The following is a 14,953-nucleotide window of genomic DNA, read 5'->3' as shown; positions in this document are numbered from 1 at the left end:
GTGGAACTGTAATGTGCTCAGACAAAAAGTTGAAGTGATTGATCGACCAACTGTTGGGAGTTTGGCTCCTAATTAACATGTCGTGTGCTGTGGGAAAACTCACTGGCCAATATTTCCCACATTTATTCCTTTTCCATTATCCAGTCCGCGCTATGAAGGTTTTATGTCACCTCGACTGGACACATGGGCCTATTTGCCTTCTGCAGTGTGTGTGTGTGTGTGTGTGTAGACAGCAGATCAGATAGGATCAGGACATTACTCATCACATTCTGTGGGTAGATGTTTAATTACCGAGATGTTGACTAAACACGTGTCCCCCTCTTGTATTGCATTTGTTGTGCAATGTTGCTGTAATTATTTTTTATTGAGATTGCAAACTAATATTACATTTTCCCTCCAATTGACAGATGTTGTCATCGGGAGACAATGTTTGGCACTGGAGCAGTGATGATGAACTCATGCGTGTTGTCGGCCTTTAACTATTGCTTCGGGTTAAGACATCTCGGTACTCCAAAAGGATTTACCACAACCATACAAATGAATCTTTTAACCCTCCTGTTGCCTTAGGGTCAATTTGACCCCATTCAATGTTTAACCCTCCTGTTGCCTTTATATTTACTGACATATTTTACCCTCGGGGTCAATTTGACACCAGAAATTAAAACCTCCAGAAAACTATTAGAATTAATATTGTTTTCCAAGTTTAAGTGTGAGGTACTTTGTTTGTTTGTTGACTACCTAAATAGCCCTTTAAATATATAAAAAAGTTCATATTTACCTTCGCATTGAAAATGCGGAAGGTTATGTTTTGATCGCCGTGTATTTATTTATTCATTTATTTATTTGTATGCGTGTTACTCGCATAACTCAAAAAGAATTAAACCAAATCGCATGAAATTGGGTGGGATGATTGGTTATTATCCGGTGACCATTTGATTAGATTTTGGGATCGATCGGGTCAAGGTCATGAAAAGGTCAAAATCTTTTTACCATAGCACGGTCTTTCTATCCAATTGGCATGCAACTAATGCCAACATTTTCATAATTCAATGCCCAATCTTGTGATATGCGAAGGTATGCGCTCTACCGAGTGCCCGTTCTAGTTCTTATATGTTTGACACAGTGAAAAACAGCCTGGGGTCAAATTGACCCGAAAGAACACCGACATTAAACATTGAATGGGGTCAAATTGACCCTAAGGTACCAGGAGTGTTCAAAACAAAGCGTTACCGGGAAGCCCGTTCCTTCTCTTTCGGTCGAGGTGAACCTCTTTCCCACAGCTCGGCCTCCTGTACCAAGCTGCCACGCACAAACTAATCCCATCTTAAAATCTTCATCCTGTTGGTGTCATACATTCTTTCGCTCTCATCCTCCTCCCAAACACCAACACCAAAAAAAAAAAGAAGGAGATTCTCGAGGGCTGTGCATATTTGGCACGGACATGCTTCCCTCTGATCGTGTAATGATTTGCCCGTAACGATTACTCTCTCGTGCGAGGAGAGAACGTGTGTGATTGTCCCGCAGAGCGCTGCAGCCCGCCACATTCCTGCTGCGCCCTCCTGCCAATCAACGTCAGCTCGCGCTCTTACGCACTGACACACGCGTCTTTCACCAACTTAAAACATACAAATGGCTCTCGCTCCCTCCTTGTGCTTACGCACACACAGCCTGCCATTGTTCGTCCGCCTCTCCCTCATTCCATCTCCCTCCCCGCATTAACAAAACAAGTCGGCATCAAACGGCCGATGGGAGCGCGTCGGGCATTATGTCGCTTTTTCTTTTTTTCCCCGCATTTTATTGACATTCTGCTCTGAAGTCGTAAAAAGTTTGATTGGAATCCGTTTGGTGGAGGGCTGTTAGAATGCAGCGTGCAGCTGGAGTAAATCTTGTATGAAATATTGAGTGTGACGGATGAACAGACAGATGTTTCCCTGCAGGAACTTCAAATGTCAGCAGGTGTTTTTCAAATGAGGCGTTATTTCTCGGGGCTCTCTGGTCCTCCACACAGACGGAGGAAGTGGACGTCACCCAGCGGTTTGCAGACTGAAGTTTGGAAGTCTTGAGTACGCCATTTGGTCATTTTTGGCAATCAGAAGTGACAGGAGTCGGCGTCATTTTCTCATTACCTTATAAACAATTGGACTTCTTTTGGCCCCCTGACAGCCAGGAGAGATTTAGTAGAGGTTTAAGGCCCGTAGTCTTTTTATTTTGACCAAAATAGTGTAATTTTAGGATTATTCCAAACAATGGACAATCAAAATCGAGGCGCGAAACTATGAGGGAAAACAGAAGTGAAAAATTATGGTTTGAGGGAGAATAACAAACACATAAAAGGGATAATTACTTTGCTGAAGCATGACTCAGGATTTCCGCTGAGTGGTGCTAAATACTGAACAGGTCTGCCCAGCCAAACATATTAAACAAAGCTGTTTAATAAGCATTCGACGGTGATAGAGAGGCCACATTTATTAGAAAATGAATTACCGCTCACAAAAAGCTCATGAAAATTAATCAGCCTATTAAAAAAATCTACTTTTGCTTTCCCCTTTTTTTATTGTTATATCTTTCGCATAAGATGCTCTTTGACTTTTCAAGAATCATGAATGAACGTAATCATTGGCAGTTCCCCAACCTGCGCATTGGAACCCATGCCTTGATCCACGACGCAGAGAGCAAGACAAAGCGTGTTCTGATCCGGACACTTTTCTCGTGAAACACTTCGATTGTTTTGCCTCTTCAGGCCTCTTACAGTTATTTAGATCGAACAATTTAAGAAGTTTAACAAGCTGAAAAACGTTTTTCTATCCGATGACGACGAGGGGGATATATATCTCCGTACACCTTTCAACAAGCCCTTCAGTGCATCGCATTTTGATGGATGTCAATGCTCGACTAGTCCCAGATTTCGATGCCGTGTGCGCCGAGAGACCTCGTCAATAACCGCAATAAGAGCAGTCAACGTGTGAGAGACACGCCAGGTCTGACCTGCCCTGCCCCGTTCTCGCAAGCTCCTTCAGCGTCTGTCGGTCCATCCGTCTCTCAACGTTGAGCTTAAACGATCTGAACACAAAGTTAGTTTAAGATCTTCGGCACGGAGCCGAGTCTGCGCTATCCGTCACATCATCGAGGTGGCTTCACAGGCCGCCCGGTCGCCACTATCCCAACTATTCCAGCTATGGGGGGGAAATCACGGCGAGATGAGAGAAGAAACGGCGCCGATAACACGAAAGGGGCTTTACTGTACGTCCCGCTGGAGCCGAGGGGGAGGGGGGGGGGAGGAATTAAGGGTGACTGACATGCTCAACGTCAAATGTGCACTTCTCCAGGTCATGGCTGCCAAATACTTTTCGAGCTGCAGACCTGTCATCGGGGAGACAGGAGAAGAAGGTGGGGAGGGGGGGTGGTGCTGAGAGGATTTGGAATCCAGACACTCAAACAAGCTGGGAGCATTTGTGACTGCATTTCTGCACATGGTTCAAGCTGTGCCCCCCCCCCCCCCCCCCTAGTGAGAGCAGAGTGAGACACCGGCTTTCGATGATGTCACCGGGCCGTGGTATGCTGGGATGGAATTCCACGGTGGTTCTTCAAATGCATCGCCGCGGTGAGACTTTGGCCCGCCGGCGAGAGAGGACCTGCTGGGTGCATTTCTTTCTCGTGGGGGAGGGGAGGGGGGGATTATTCTCATCATTTTAAGACGTACAAATAACAAGACCGGACAGGCTTTCTGAGGGAACATGGATTTAAATAAAAGGTCATTTCAAGTTCAGTCAAGTTCCCTCCGCGTTCAGACCTGCCTAGAGTCTCTTAAACCAGAAATCACCATCTTCATGGTTGAAGTGGCCCGAAAATACGAACTGAAAGCCAACAACACGCGTTTATAGCTTCATCTCGGTCTGCTACGACGGATCTCCTGAGATCACTGTGTATTTTCACGCCTTTATTTCCCATGACCTTCCCACTTTCCACATCGCACTCTTACACATGGCACATAAACACACTTACGACACACTTTACACTTTACACAAACATGCTCCGGGACCACACAGAGTTGTCGGGGCGGCGGGCTTCCTCCAAAAAAAAAAAGGGGGCCAGAAAGTCTGTGCCGCGGCCACCACCGTGCATCTGTGCAGTGTCACCGCTCACCGCAGCGCGTGTGCTGGTGCATTTTATGGGGGGGGGGCACCGCGGGCCTCGGTAATCCCCGTGCATCGCTTGGGAACGGTCACTTGGTCACATCACACCAAACACACACACGTACACACAGATACACACACACACACAGAGATACACACACACGACTGTAGACACACACAGAGATATTTAGTGCTTAGGAACTAAGTGTGTTTACTCAAGTGCAATTTCGAGGTACTTGTCCACTTTAAGCAGGCGATCTGTATCCCCCCCTCCTCCTTCCCCCCAGTTTTCCAGTCTTTATGCTAAACTAAGCTAATCGACTGCTGGCTGTAGCCGTATTTATTTTCCCGAAAAACCGTGAACTAATCGAATCCAACTCAAAAAAAATCCCAAACTCGTCGGAGTATTGCTTCAAGCCCTCCTTCCTGGCCGAGCGTGGCGACACCTGTCACCGACAATGTCCTCCAACGCGGCGATAATCAAATGCCGACTTTAAAACAACACGAATTCGCTCGGCTTTTGTCACTTTGCGCACGAACCGCTCCCCGGGAATCCCTCGAGCGCACGCTATTCGCACTATTTCAACTCCGCGCGGGGAAGGCGGATTGTTGAATGCAACGAGAACGACGGCGCAGAGAGGCCAACGCGCAGCGGGCAGCGCTCTCTGCTGTCACCGCAGCCGGCCCCGCCGAGACACCAGCGCCGCCCGTCCTCGGTCCGTCCCGTTTCCCGCTGGATTCGGCCGTCCGTCGTGACACGTCACCGCTCTCACACTCGCGTGCAACCTCCATTTCCCCCTCTTTTTTTTCTTCCCAAAAGGAGTGAGGTCTTGTGTTTGTGACTGCATCTCCACGTTCTCCAAGAAGCTGAATATTTATGTTTTACTTTCCAACTTGGCGCCGGGGACTTTGTTCTACATGAGCCCTGCCCTGGCCTTTTGCTCTCTGTGCACGCTTCATGCAACTCCTCCACTCTCACTCCATCAATATTGCTCTTTTTCTTCTCCTCCCACTTCTCCTGACGTCCTCGTGTCTCCTCTAGCTCTCACCGAAATCCACATCACTATCACTCCATTAATTCTCCGCGTGTCCGTTGAATCTCCTCGCGCGGCGCTCCCCGAACTTATCTTTGCCGCTGCAAGTCTACGTTCTGATATATTTGACTGTTTTATTTTAACCTGGTCATCGACAAATATGTTATTCAATTTGATTCTTTTTCACCTATCTTAGCTTTGACCTGATCACTTTTTCTTCATATTTGGACTTTAATTCCTTGAATCCTTACAGGCTCATTTGCCCCAAAACATAACACTGTTTCTCCTTCGGCCCTCCAACTTGACTTCTTTACTAAAGAATAAAGCACGACCTTTGTCTTGTTCCTGTCCTTGATAACCGTTCTTAACCTTTTTACTTCCAATCTCCTTCTTCGTCTTTCCTCCCCCTCAAGTGATCCTCCCCAGAACCGTTTCAACACACACACACACACACACACCTGCCCTCCCTTCTAATTAGGCGTCACAAGAGGCCCCCCCCCCACCCCAACCGAGCACTTCCTCTCCCTTCTCGTTAGCAGCACTCCCCGGCACTCCCCGCTGCAATCCCACCGTGGGACGGACCCGAGGTCAGGGCCGAGCCGACAGAACTCAACGCGTGTGCCGGTGCCAAGGCGGAGCGGCTCGACTGCGAGCTCGCCCCCTTTTTTTTTAGATCGGCTGTGTCGGAGAAATGTGCAGGCCAGATGATGCGCGCAGGGAATGAGCATCGGAGCCGGTGTCCAGGAACACACAACGAGATAAAACGGCGGGCGCTCGATCACGCTGACGGAGGAGGGGACGTGGGCCTCGCCCAAGATGTCTCGAGAGAGGAACAGGATGCCAGAGGCCCTGCTTTCAATGACAAATACATGAAGAAGGAACAAACGCATTCACAAGGGGCTCCAGAGGAAACGGAGAGGGGACGGAGGGCGGCCACCTGCAGAATCACAATGGAGCCGACTCTCTGCAGGGGCCCGTCGCTGCAGGGGCCCGTCGCTGCTGGACACGAAGAGTCCCTCCGCTGTAATGTTGCCATCTGCTGGCAGCTCTTCATCGATGCGTGACAGCAGCCTGACATCATCAAATCAAAGAGTTTTGCAGTGTGTGTGACACAATCAGACAATTTCTTTTTCCTGAGAGCCACAGGAAAACCACTTCAACATGTTATGCCACGGCACAGGAAGCTCAGGGCAGTCGGTCGCAGCGTGTTATTAGAACTCGGCATCAAGCGATTGAAAAGGGCAAACAACGCTCCGGCTCCACAAGATTGCGGAGGGGAAACGGCAGAAGCCATATTCTCCATTCCACTTCTTTTTTTCTTTTTTTCTTAAGGAATGGTTTGTTAATAAACTCCTGATGGTAATAAAAACTGTTTGACATTTTGGGAAAAGCTTCATTTTGCTATATAAGTGACAATTAGATGAGAAGATTGATACCACTCCCGTGTCCGCACACTCGGTATGAATACCATCGAATAAGCATGTTTCTCAGGATGTCAAAGTATTAATTTTACAAAAACCTTCAAGGATTCAAGGACTAAAGCCCTTTGGATTGTCAAAAGAGGAGATTACAGTCTTAAATACAAGCGACAATACTAGATTCAGCCTTTCTTGTCAGGTCATGCCCCATTTGTGAAATTGGGGATTTTGTATGTTGACAATGAACTTAAGGATTTTCAATAAAGTAAATAAAAAAATTGAAAAAATGGTTCAGGACTGAACAGCCAATATAAACTGCCATGTCTTGTTCTGTCCTGGAATACTTTTTCCTCCACTGGCCCGCCAATAATGGAGCGAGGCGACTTCCTCTTGGCCCGGCTGGATGGGGATGGACGCCTGCTCTCTGGGAATCCGGTGTTGGAGGAGCAGCATCCCCGGCTCACCTGAGCCAGACGCACCGTGCCCGGAACCGTAAGAGCACTGTGTGAAAAGTGCAAAGATTCCGCAGCAGGCGCCACGGCGATTTATGCAAACGTGAGCACCAATGAATTTTCGCTTTGGATTGAGAGCAACATTGCACACATACACTTCCCCGCTAAGCAGCGCTCGGTATCGCTCCGCAGATTAAGCCCAGATGGGACCGATGTGATGAGTATGAAGGCTTTTTAGCGGCATAACCGAAAACACTCGCTTTTGTTCACGCGCTCCACAAAACGTGCTCCATCCATCGCTGGCCAGATGTTCTCTGAAGCCCTTTTTTTCTCATTTATTCTCCTCAAGTGGGACCAATCCAACCTCAGAATTAATTCGCTTCCCATTCCACTTGCGTCCAAAACAAAGGCCGTCGTGAAATCTAATTGGATGGCTTGTGGTCTTTACATCAAGCAATCAGGCCAAGGAGTGCGTTTCAGGGAACAAGCCATGTTGTTGTTGACGGCCGATCACTTGGGACACATTTGCGCGCCGTGACCCCACTTAATGCTGCCATTAGACCCCGAAGCTTCCCCATCCGGAAGACTTCCGAACACTGCGCTCTGAGAGGAGCCATTTCCTTGAATAAACATCAAAATCTGTTGCTTTTGTGGCTGGTTTCCTTTTGAAATTCCAGCTGAGTGTGGCAGCCGTACGGTCCGATGAAGTCTGGCAGCGCGCTTCAATCCATCACGTGTCGAAAGCAATAAAGCGTGCCGTTTTTGCAAAAAGTCCAAAAGACAAAGGAGAGCGATGTCATTGTCACATAAATTGTTTTTTTTACGTGTTGTATTTGCAGCAGTGATTTTTAAAAGGCTTAAACCAATATGTTGTGGGGGTAGGTGGGTGGGTGGGGGGGGGGGGGGGACATGAAACGGACCACACACACAGCTGGTTTTTAGTTTGGTGTTATCTCTGTCCTTCACAGTCCCTGGATGTAGCTCTGATCTTACTAAGCTGATTGGCCAGAGGTCACTACACTAAATACAGTTTCTAATTCCTCTGGTGAACTCACAGCTACCGCTGATATTTCCCTCCATGCCGCCTGTTATTACCTTCGCATTGAAAATGCGGAAGGTTATGTTTTGATCGCTGTGTATATTATTTATTTATTTATTTGTATGTGTGTTATTCGCATAACACAAAAAGTATTAAACCAAATCGCATGAAATTTGGTGGGATGATTGGTTATTATCCGGGGACCATTTGATTAGATTTTGGGATCAATCGGGTCAAAGGTCAAGGTCAAGGTCATGAAAAGGTCAAAATCTTCTTTTTAGCATAGAGCGGTCAATTTGTATCCAATTGGCATGCAACTAATGCCAAAATGTTCATAATTCAATGCCCAATCTTGTGATATGCGAAGGTATGCGCTCTACCGAGTGCCCGTTCTAGTTACTTCCTGTTGTGACGCCACCGTGGGCCTTTACTGTGACACTTGTTTACTAACTTACTAGTGAGCGTTTTCCAAAAACGTGTCGTCAGTACATTTTATGACAGGTTTACCAACGGTTATCTTATTATAGATAAAAGAAAAAAAGCAAGACCGATCCATAAGACCAAATTTGACAATGTCAAGGAAATTAATGATGTTTTAACACTTTAGACAACTTTTACGAAAAGAAAACAGCACAAAGGGCAAAAGCGATGAAAGGCACGGAGAGACCAAACGCTAAATCAAGCAAAACGAAAGCATGCAGAAAGGATTTGCTTTGCTCCGTCGCCCAGGCAGGTGCCAGAATCATGATTTACGGGCACCAACACCGGTGCTCAGAGAGATGCATGAGTAAGGCCACACAGGCACCTTCAAATCCACATCCAGCCAATAGGAAGAAGAGAAAATATATCACAGGAAGGTTCCACTTTGCTGCACAAATTAAGGGAATAGAGTGAGAGCAACAAGACCCTCCAAGAATCACTCCAGGGATGTCATTATGTCACCCACAAAGGAAGGTCTATTCCATTTAGGGTTGGAGCCACAAGCCATTTGACCCCCACACACACACACACAGCTTCCAAACAGCCACGGACACAAATATAGAGTCCCATTATATTATTTAAATGCAATGCGGAGACCCTGACCTAAGTGCGAGGATGAAAAAGAAATGGCCACCGCACAGCAGGGGCCACGGTGTAGGCAGCAGCTGTTGAGGGCCCGGTCTCTGAAAGCCAAGCCAACGGGGTCACTCTGGTGTGTGTGTGTGTGTGTGTGAACAGATTGACGGCCGGTGTTGACTCATGCTGATGGGAAAGCTCGTCACGACCCACTCGAGCAAAGAAGAACAACAACCGCGTAATGATTCAGTCTCGATATATGCGACAGAGACACATCATCAATGCTTCATAATGATGCTCGTGTGCATTTTAAGCCCGTCAAATGTGCCAATTGGTGATTTTTCGTCCCAACAGGCCTAATTAAAGTGCAACATAGTCAGGCCAGCCCTGGACAGTGGCCTGGAAAGAGTTGCAAAGCCTCAAGCGCTCCTCTGTCACCGACGCCGGCTGATTGCAGCGCGGACCGACGTGCTCAGCGGGGCCACATGGCAGCCAGGGTGGCTGAAGCCCAAAATCACCTTGAAGTGCCGGGAGCACCTGTCGCGGTCACTTACACAGCGGCATCCCGCCCCTCTAGGAGGAGACCCAAAGTCTGTCTGCGATGCCAGACGACTGCTTTGTGTCCCACTTAAAAACTCTTGCTCGGCGCGATGCACGCGTCACTTTTTTACACAACTGTGTGTGTCGTCTGCCTTTTTGGGAGATGGGCCGTGTCAGTGGCGATCCACTGAGTGAGCTGATGTTCGGAATTTGTTCGAGGCGGAGACTGATAAGCGTTTGTCCTTTCAGTGATGAAGCCCCGTCTGTTAAAGTGTCAGGTCTGACATTGCAACGGTGAAAGGAAAGTTGCTGTGTTATTACAAGACTTTAAATACACAGAAAATGTCCCACACATGTGATCACAGAGATCAGTGTGTTCGCGCTCACTCTTATCACACACACCATGTCATGGACCTGCTTCAGCATCACTGGAGGAAGAGGATCACCACCCTACACTTCAATTCATCCACACACATCAGAATGTGTCCTCTATATATCTTTAATATGAAATCGATCCTGTAAAAACATTATCGGCCAGTTATAATATCAGTTTAGATATTATTATTTTTTAAAGAAAATCGCATACCCAAAGCACCTGGTTTACAATAGTAACGTGTCCATAAAAGACAGAGAGGACAGTTCACATTTTAAGCAGTAGAGTTAAAAAAAATTACAATTAAAAAAAGATACACAGAGATAGACACACAGACGGCATAACAGCGGTTTCGAGGCGCAGCCGCTTCACACACACGCGTCTAAAAGTGAAGCGAGGCGCCTTCCCTTCACGTGTTCAGGGACTAAATTAAACGTCGCCTCTATTTGAAGCTTACCTCCACACAGGCAGCGAGAACCAGCAGCCCGGCCGTCCACCAGCAGCCCCCCGCCATCTCTGACGCAGTCAGCCGAAACCTTATTTCTCACTGGAGAGACGCAGTTGCGTTTGCCCTCTCTCTCTCTCGCGCTCTCTCTCTCTCTCTCCCAGCCCGACTGTCCCAGTCTGCCCAGTCACTCAGGGAAGGGGGGGGGGAGGTCCGCTCTCCTTTGCGCGCTGCGCCTCCGGCTCCAGTTCAGAGAGAAAGAGAGAGAGAGAGGGGGGGGTGGGGGAGATGAACGTCAAAAGTCAAGAACCGCCGGAGACGACGTGCCACTTCACGGTCGCGTCCAGATATTTTGTTCCCCCCGGTGAACACGTTGCTGCTAAATTTATGTTTGCATACCGGGCGCGCATCGGGGGAGAAAAAAAAAGGGCTCACCCACCTTACATTCTTAAAGAAACACACTCGCGGTCCCGTTACACGCCGACAGGCTGCTCGGTGCGCGGGTCGCGCGACTGCTGGTTATGCAATAAGTTTCACACACGCTGAAAAGTTTTATTTCATTTTCTTGTTTTTTTAAATTGTTGTCGCATTTTGAAGGTCTGTAGTTCAGGTGTTCGTGTTTTGGGGTAGCGGTGAGGTACACAGGGGCAGGTAGAGGAACAACCTCGTTATTGTGCACCCAGACTCCTGTGCTCCGTGAAGGCCTCATGACAGTTGGGACTTGAGACTTTCCCATGAAGCCACAGCGCCAGGAGGTTTTGGCCTTCAGCTGTCAGCAGACAGAATATGTAGCAGGATTTAACCGAGCGTTTAAACTTTAAAATAGTTCTACATCTCGGGGAATGCACTAATTTGTTTTCTTGGCGAGCGTCAGATGAGGGAAGAAAAAAAAAAGATGCTGGTACTTTCACATCTGTACATTATGCAGCTGGTGAGCTTAGCTGAGCACAAAGACTGGGAACAGCTTACCTGATGCTCTAACATGTCACCTTCAGACCTCTAACTGCTCAACAGAAAGCAAATGAGCTAAAGCGTTCCTTTAATTTCATCTGCCTGTTATGACCAGCTGGCAATAAATATCTTTCCCTTTAATGACCCCTCTAATATTCTAATAATACATCAATGCAGATGTCATTCTTTCATTTCAAGCTGCCTGTGGTTTCTCTTATCTCGCAATGTCTATCAATCAAAAAGATTGAGCTCAACATTGGATTTAAACGTGTTTTTGTTCATTACTGGCAGACCTGAATTACGCTGGGTAAAACAACATGAGAAAGGGCCTAATGCCTGAGGCCCCGTGCTCCCCGCGTCACGGGGACTCCAGGTACACGGGCTTTCCGTCGGAACGTGGACCATGTGTGTCTTCCTCATTTACCTCGACGAGACCTGTGTCTTCCTCATTTACCTCGACGAGACCTGTGTCTTCCTCATTTACCTCGATGAGACCTGTGTCTTCCTCATTTACCTCGATGAGACCTGTGTCTTCCTCATTTACCTCGACGAGACCTGTGTCTTCCTCATTTACCTCGACGAGACCTGTGTCTTCCTCATTTACCTCGATGAGACCTGTGTCTTCCTCATTTACCTCGATGAGACCTGTGTCTTCCTCATTTACCTCGATGATACCTGTGTCTTCCTCATTTACCTCGATGAGACCTGTCTTCCTCATTTACCTCGATGAGACCTGTGTCTTCCTCATTTACCTCGATGAGACATGTGTCTTTCTCATTTACCTCGATGAGACCTGTCTTCCTCATTTACCTCGATGAGACCTGTGTCTTTCTCATTTACCTCGATGAGACCTGTGTCTTTCTCATTTACTTCGATGAGACCTGTCTTCCTCATTTACCTCGATGAGACCTGTGTCTTTCTCATTTACCTCGATGAGACCTGTGTCTTCCTCATTTACCTCGATGAGACCTGTGTCTTCCTCATTTACCTCGATGAGACCTGTGTCTTCCTCATTTACCTCGATGAGACCTGTGTCTTCCTCATTTACCTCGATGAGACATGTGTCTTCCTCATTTGCCTCGATGAGACCTGTGTCTTCCTCATTTACCTCGATGAGACCTGTGTCTTCCTCATTTACCTCGATGAGACCTGTGTCTTCCTCATTTACCTCGATGAGACCTGTCTTCCTCATTTACCTCGATGAGACCTGTGTCTTCCTCATTTACCTCGATGAGACATGTCTTCCTCATTTACCTCGATGAGACCTGTGTCTTCCTCATTTACCTTGATGAGACCTGTGTCTTCCTCATTTACCTCGACGAGACCTGTGTCTTCCTCATTTACCTCGATGAGACCTGTGTCTTTCTCATTTACCTCGATGAGACCTGTGTCTTCCTCATTTACCTCGATGATACCTGTGTCTTCCTCATTTACCTCGATGAGACCTGTGTCTTTCTCATTTACCTCGATGAGACCTGTCTTCCTCATTTACCTCGATGAGACCTGTCTTCCTCATTTACCTCAATGAGACCTGTGTCTTCCTCATTTACCTCGATGAGACATGTGTCTTCCTCATTTACCTCGATGAGACCTGTGTCTTCCTCATTTACCTCGACGAGACCTGTGTCTTCCTCATTTACCTCGATGAGACCTGTGTCTTCCTCATTTACCTCGACGAGACCTGTGTCTTCCTCATTTACCTCGATGAGACCTGTCTTCCTCATTTACCTCGATGAGACCTGTGTCTTCCTCATTTGCCTCGACGAGACCTGTGTCTTCCTCATTTACCTCGACGAGACCTGTGTCTTCCTCATTTACCTCGATGAGACATGTGTCTTCCTCATTTGCCTCGATGAGACCTGTGTCTTCCTCATTTACCTCGATGAGACATGTGTCTTCCTCATTTGCCTCGATGAGACCTGTGTCTTCCTCATTTACCTCGATGAGACCTGTGTCTTCCTCATTTACCTCGACGAGACCTGTGTCTTCCTCATTTACCTCGATGAGACCTGTCTTCCTCATTTACCTCGATGAGACCTGTATCTTCCTCATTTACCTCGACGAGACCTGTGTCTTCCTCATTTACCTCGATGAGACATGTGTCTTCCTCATTTACCTCGATGAGACCTGTGTCTTCCTCATTTACCTCGATGAGACATGTGTCTTCCTCATTTACCTCGATGAGACCTGTGTCTTTCCGTTCCGGCTCCAGTGAAAAGAGCAGCTCCCCTTCTGTTTCGGCGAGGATCGTATTTTTTTTCCACCTCATGAAGGTCTGCATTGTGAACGCCTCCCACACCACCGAGCTGCGCTTTGAATGCGGGCCTGACCTGATGTGTTGCACTTTGCTGAGCACAGTACATGACTTGTACTCACACACTGTGACAGAAAACACCTCTTCGTGGGGATTCTATCGCATTTACGACAAACTATATTTCTCTGTGATTCAGTAAGGAGAACAATATGTTCCACTTCAGTGAGAAAGGAATTTTGTTTTCCGGTATAATTGATGCCCGGGTTTCGTCAACTCCTCTTCCTTTTGATCCCGTACCTTCATGAAAGGAAGAGACATTAAGTTCTTTGAAGCTCGGCCCAAAGTGGCCGTGCATTAGGACTTGCTCGTCGCTTTTGAAGCTGTCCAGGGCCACCGTAATAACAATGTTCCTCCAGAATGTCGCCTGCCCTCAGCCGAGCTCAAAGGGCTGAGGGAGATGCCCTTTGAGAGCCACACAAATACTATCGGTATGTATGGTATGAGCTACCTGAATTGCTGTGTGACACGCAGGCTTGAATTCCGCTTAATCTCTATTAACACGCCGAGCACAGGAATGTAAATGTTTATTTTCACCCCGGAGAAGGAAAATAAATCTTTACCTGAAGCCTGACGAAGGAGGGGCAAGGGGGGGGGGGGGGGACTTAAATAATGTCCTTATTGTCTTAAAAAGCTCCTTGAAATTCAAAGCCAACCCGCTGACGCCACTCACCGTGAAATGTCCAGTGTCTTTGTGAGAAGGCCCCCGGTTGAACCTTGACCGGCCCCCGGCACCCTGAGAGCACGACAGACACCCCACAAAGCCGGAGCGAGCGGCAGATAATGCTTCGAGACATGAATAGTTCACATTCACCGCGACCGGTGCACGGCTCATGTTTCAAATGCGGTTGCGCTCTCGTTGACGGACGTGTTCAGCGGGATCGCCCCCCCCCCCCCCCCCCCCCCGAGCACAGATGTATTTTTAGGGACTCTGCGTGCTTGAAGAGCATCTGTCAGTTGTTTGCTCGGCAGATCTTACGGGTGGGAAGACAAATGAGGGGTTTGACGCAGCGGCTAATGACGGTCTTTGAGCTGACGTCTCTTGTTTGGATGCAATGGCCGCGCTGGATGCGAGATGCTCAAAGACGCCGTTTGACGCTGCTCGGCCTTATTAGAGGCAGCGAGCACTTTATTTATTTTTTACTCTGCACTTCAAATGCATGAACACACAGGCATGTAGGTTTGACTTTAAAAGTGCAAC

At 47.7% G+C, this 14,953-nt stretch overlaps 1 protein-coding gene across 4 annotated transcripts in view; it reads right to left on the bottom strand.

The window, feature by feature from the left end:
- The window catches only part of LOC130211602 (ADAMTS-like protein 1), an 86,996-nt gene extending 76,385 nt beyond the window's left edge, over window positions 1–10,611 (bottom strand). For all 4 annotated transcript variants that reach the window (XR_008835106.1, XM_056442453.1, XM_056442454.1 and 1 more), the window contains exon 1: window positions 10,503–10,611. Coding sequence is in view for 3 of the 4 variants with exons in the window: in XM_056442453.1 (XP_056298428.1) it covers window positions 10,503–10,559 (57 nt within the window). In the remaining variant the exon portion in view is untranslated. The remainder of the gene's footprint in view (window positions 1–10,502) is intronic.
- Between the last annotated feature and the right edge of the window lie 4,342 nt (window positions 10,612–14,953).

The sequence above is a fragment of the Pseudoliparis swirei genome, chromosome 21, assembly GCF_029220125.1.
Source record: "Pseudoliparis swirei isolate HS2019 ecotype Mariana Trench chromosome 21, NWPU_hadal_v1, whole genome shotgun sequence".
NCBI classification, from domain to species: Eukaryota; Metazoa; Chordata; class Actinopteri; order Perciformes; family Liparidae; genus Pseudoliparis; species Pseudoliparis swirei.
Note: the sequence above shows the minus strand (reverse complement) of the source record. Positions and strands in the feature narration are given on the sequence as shown.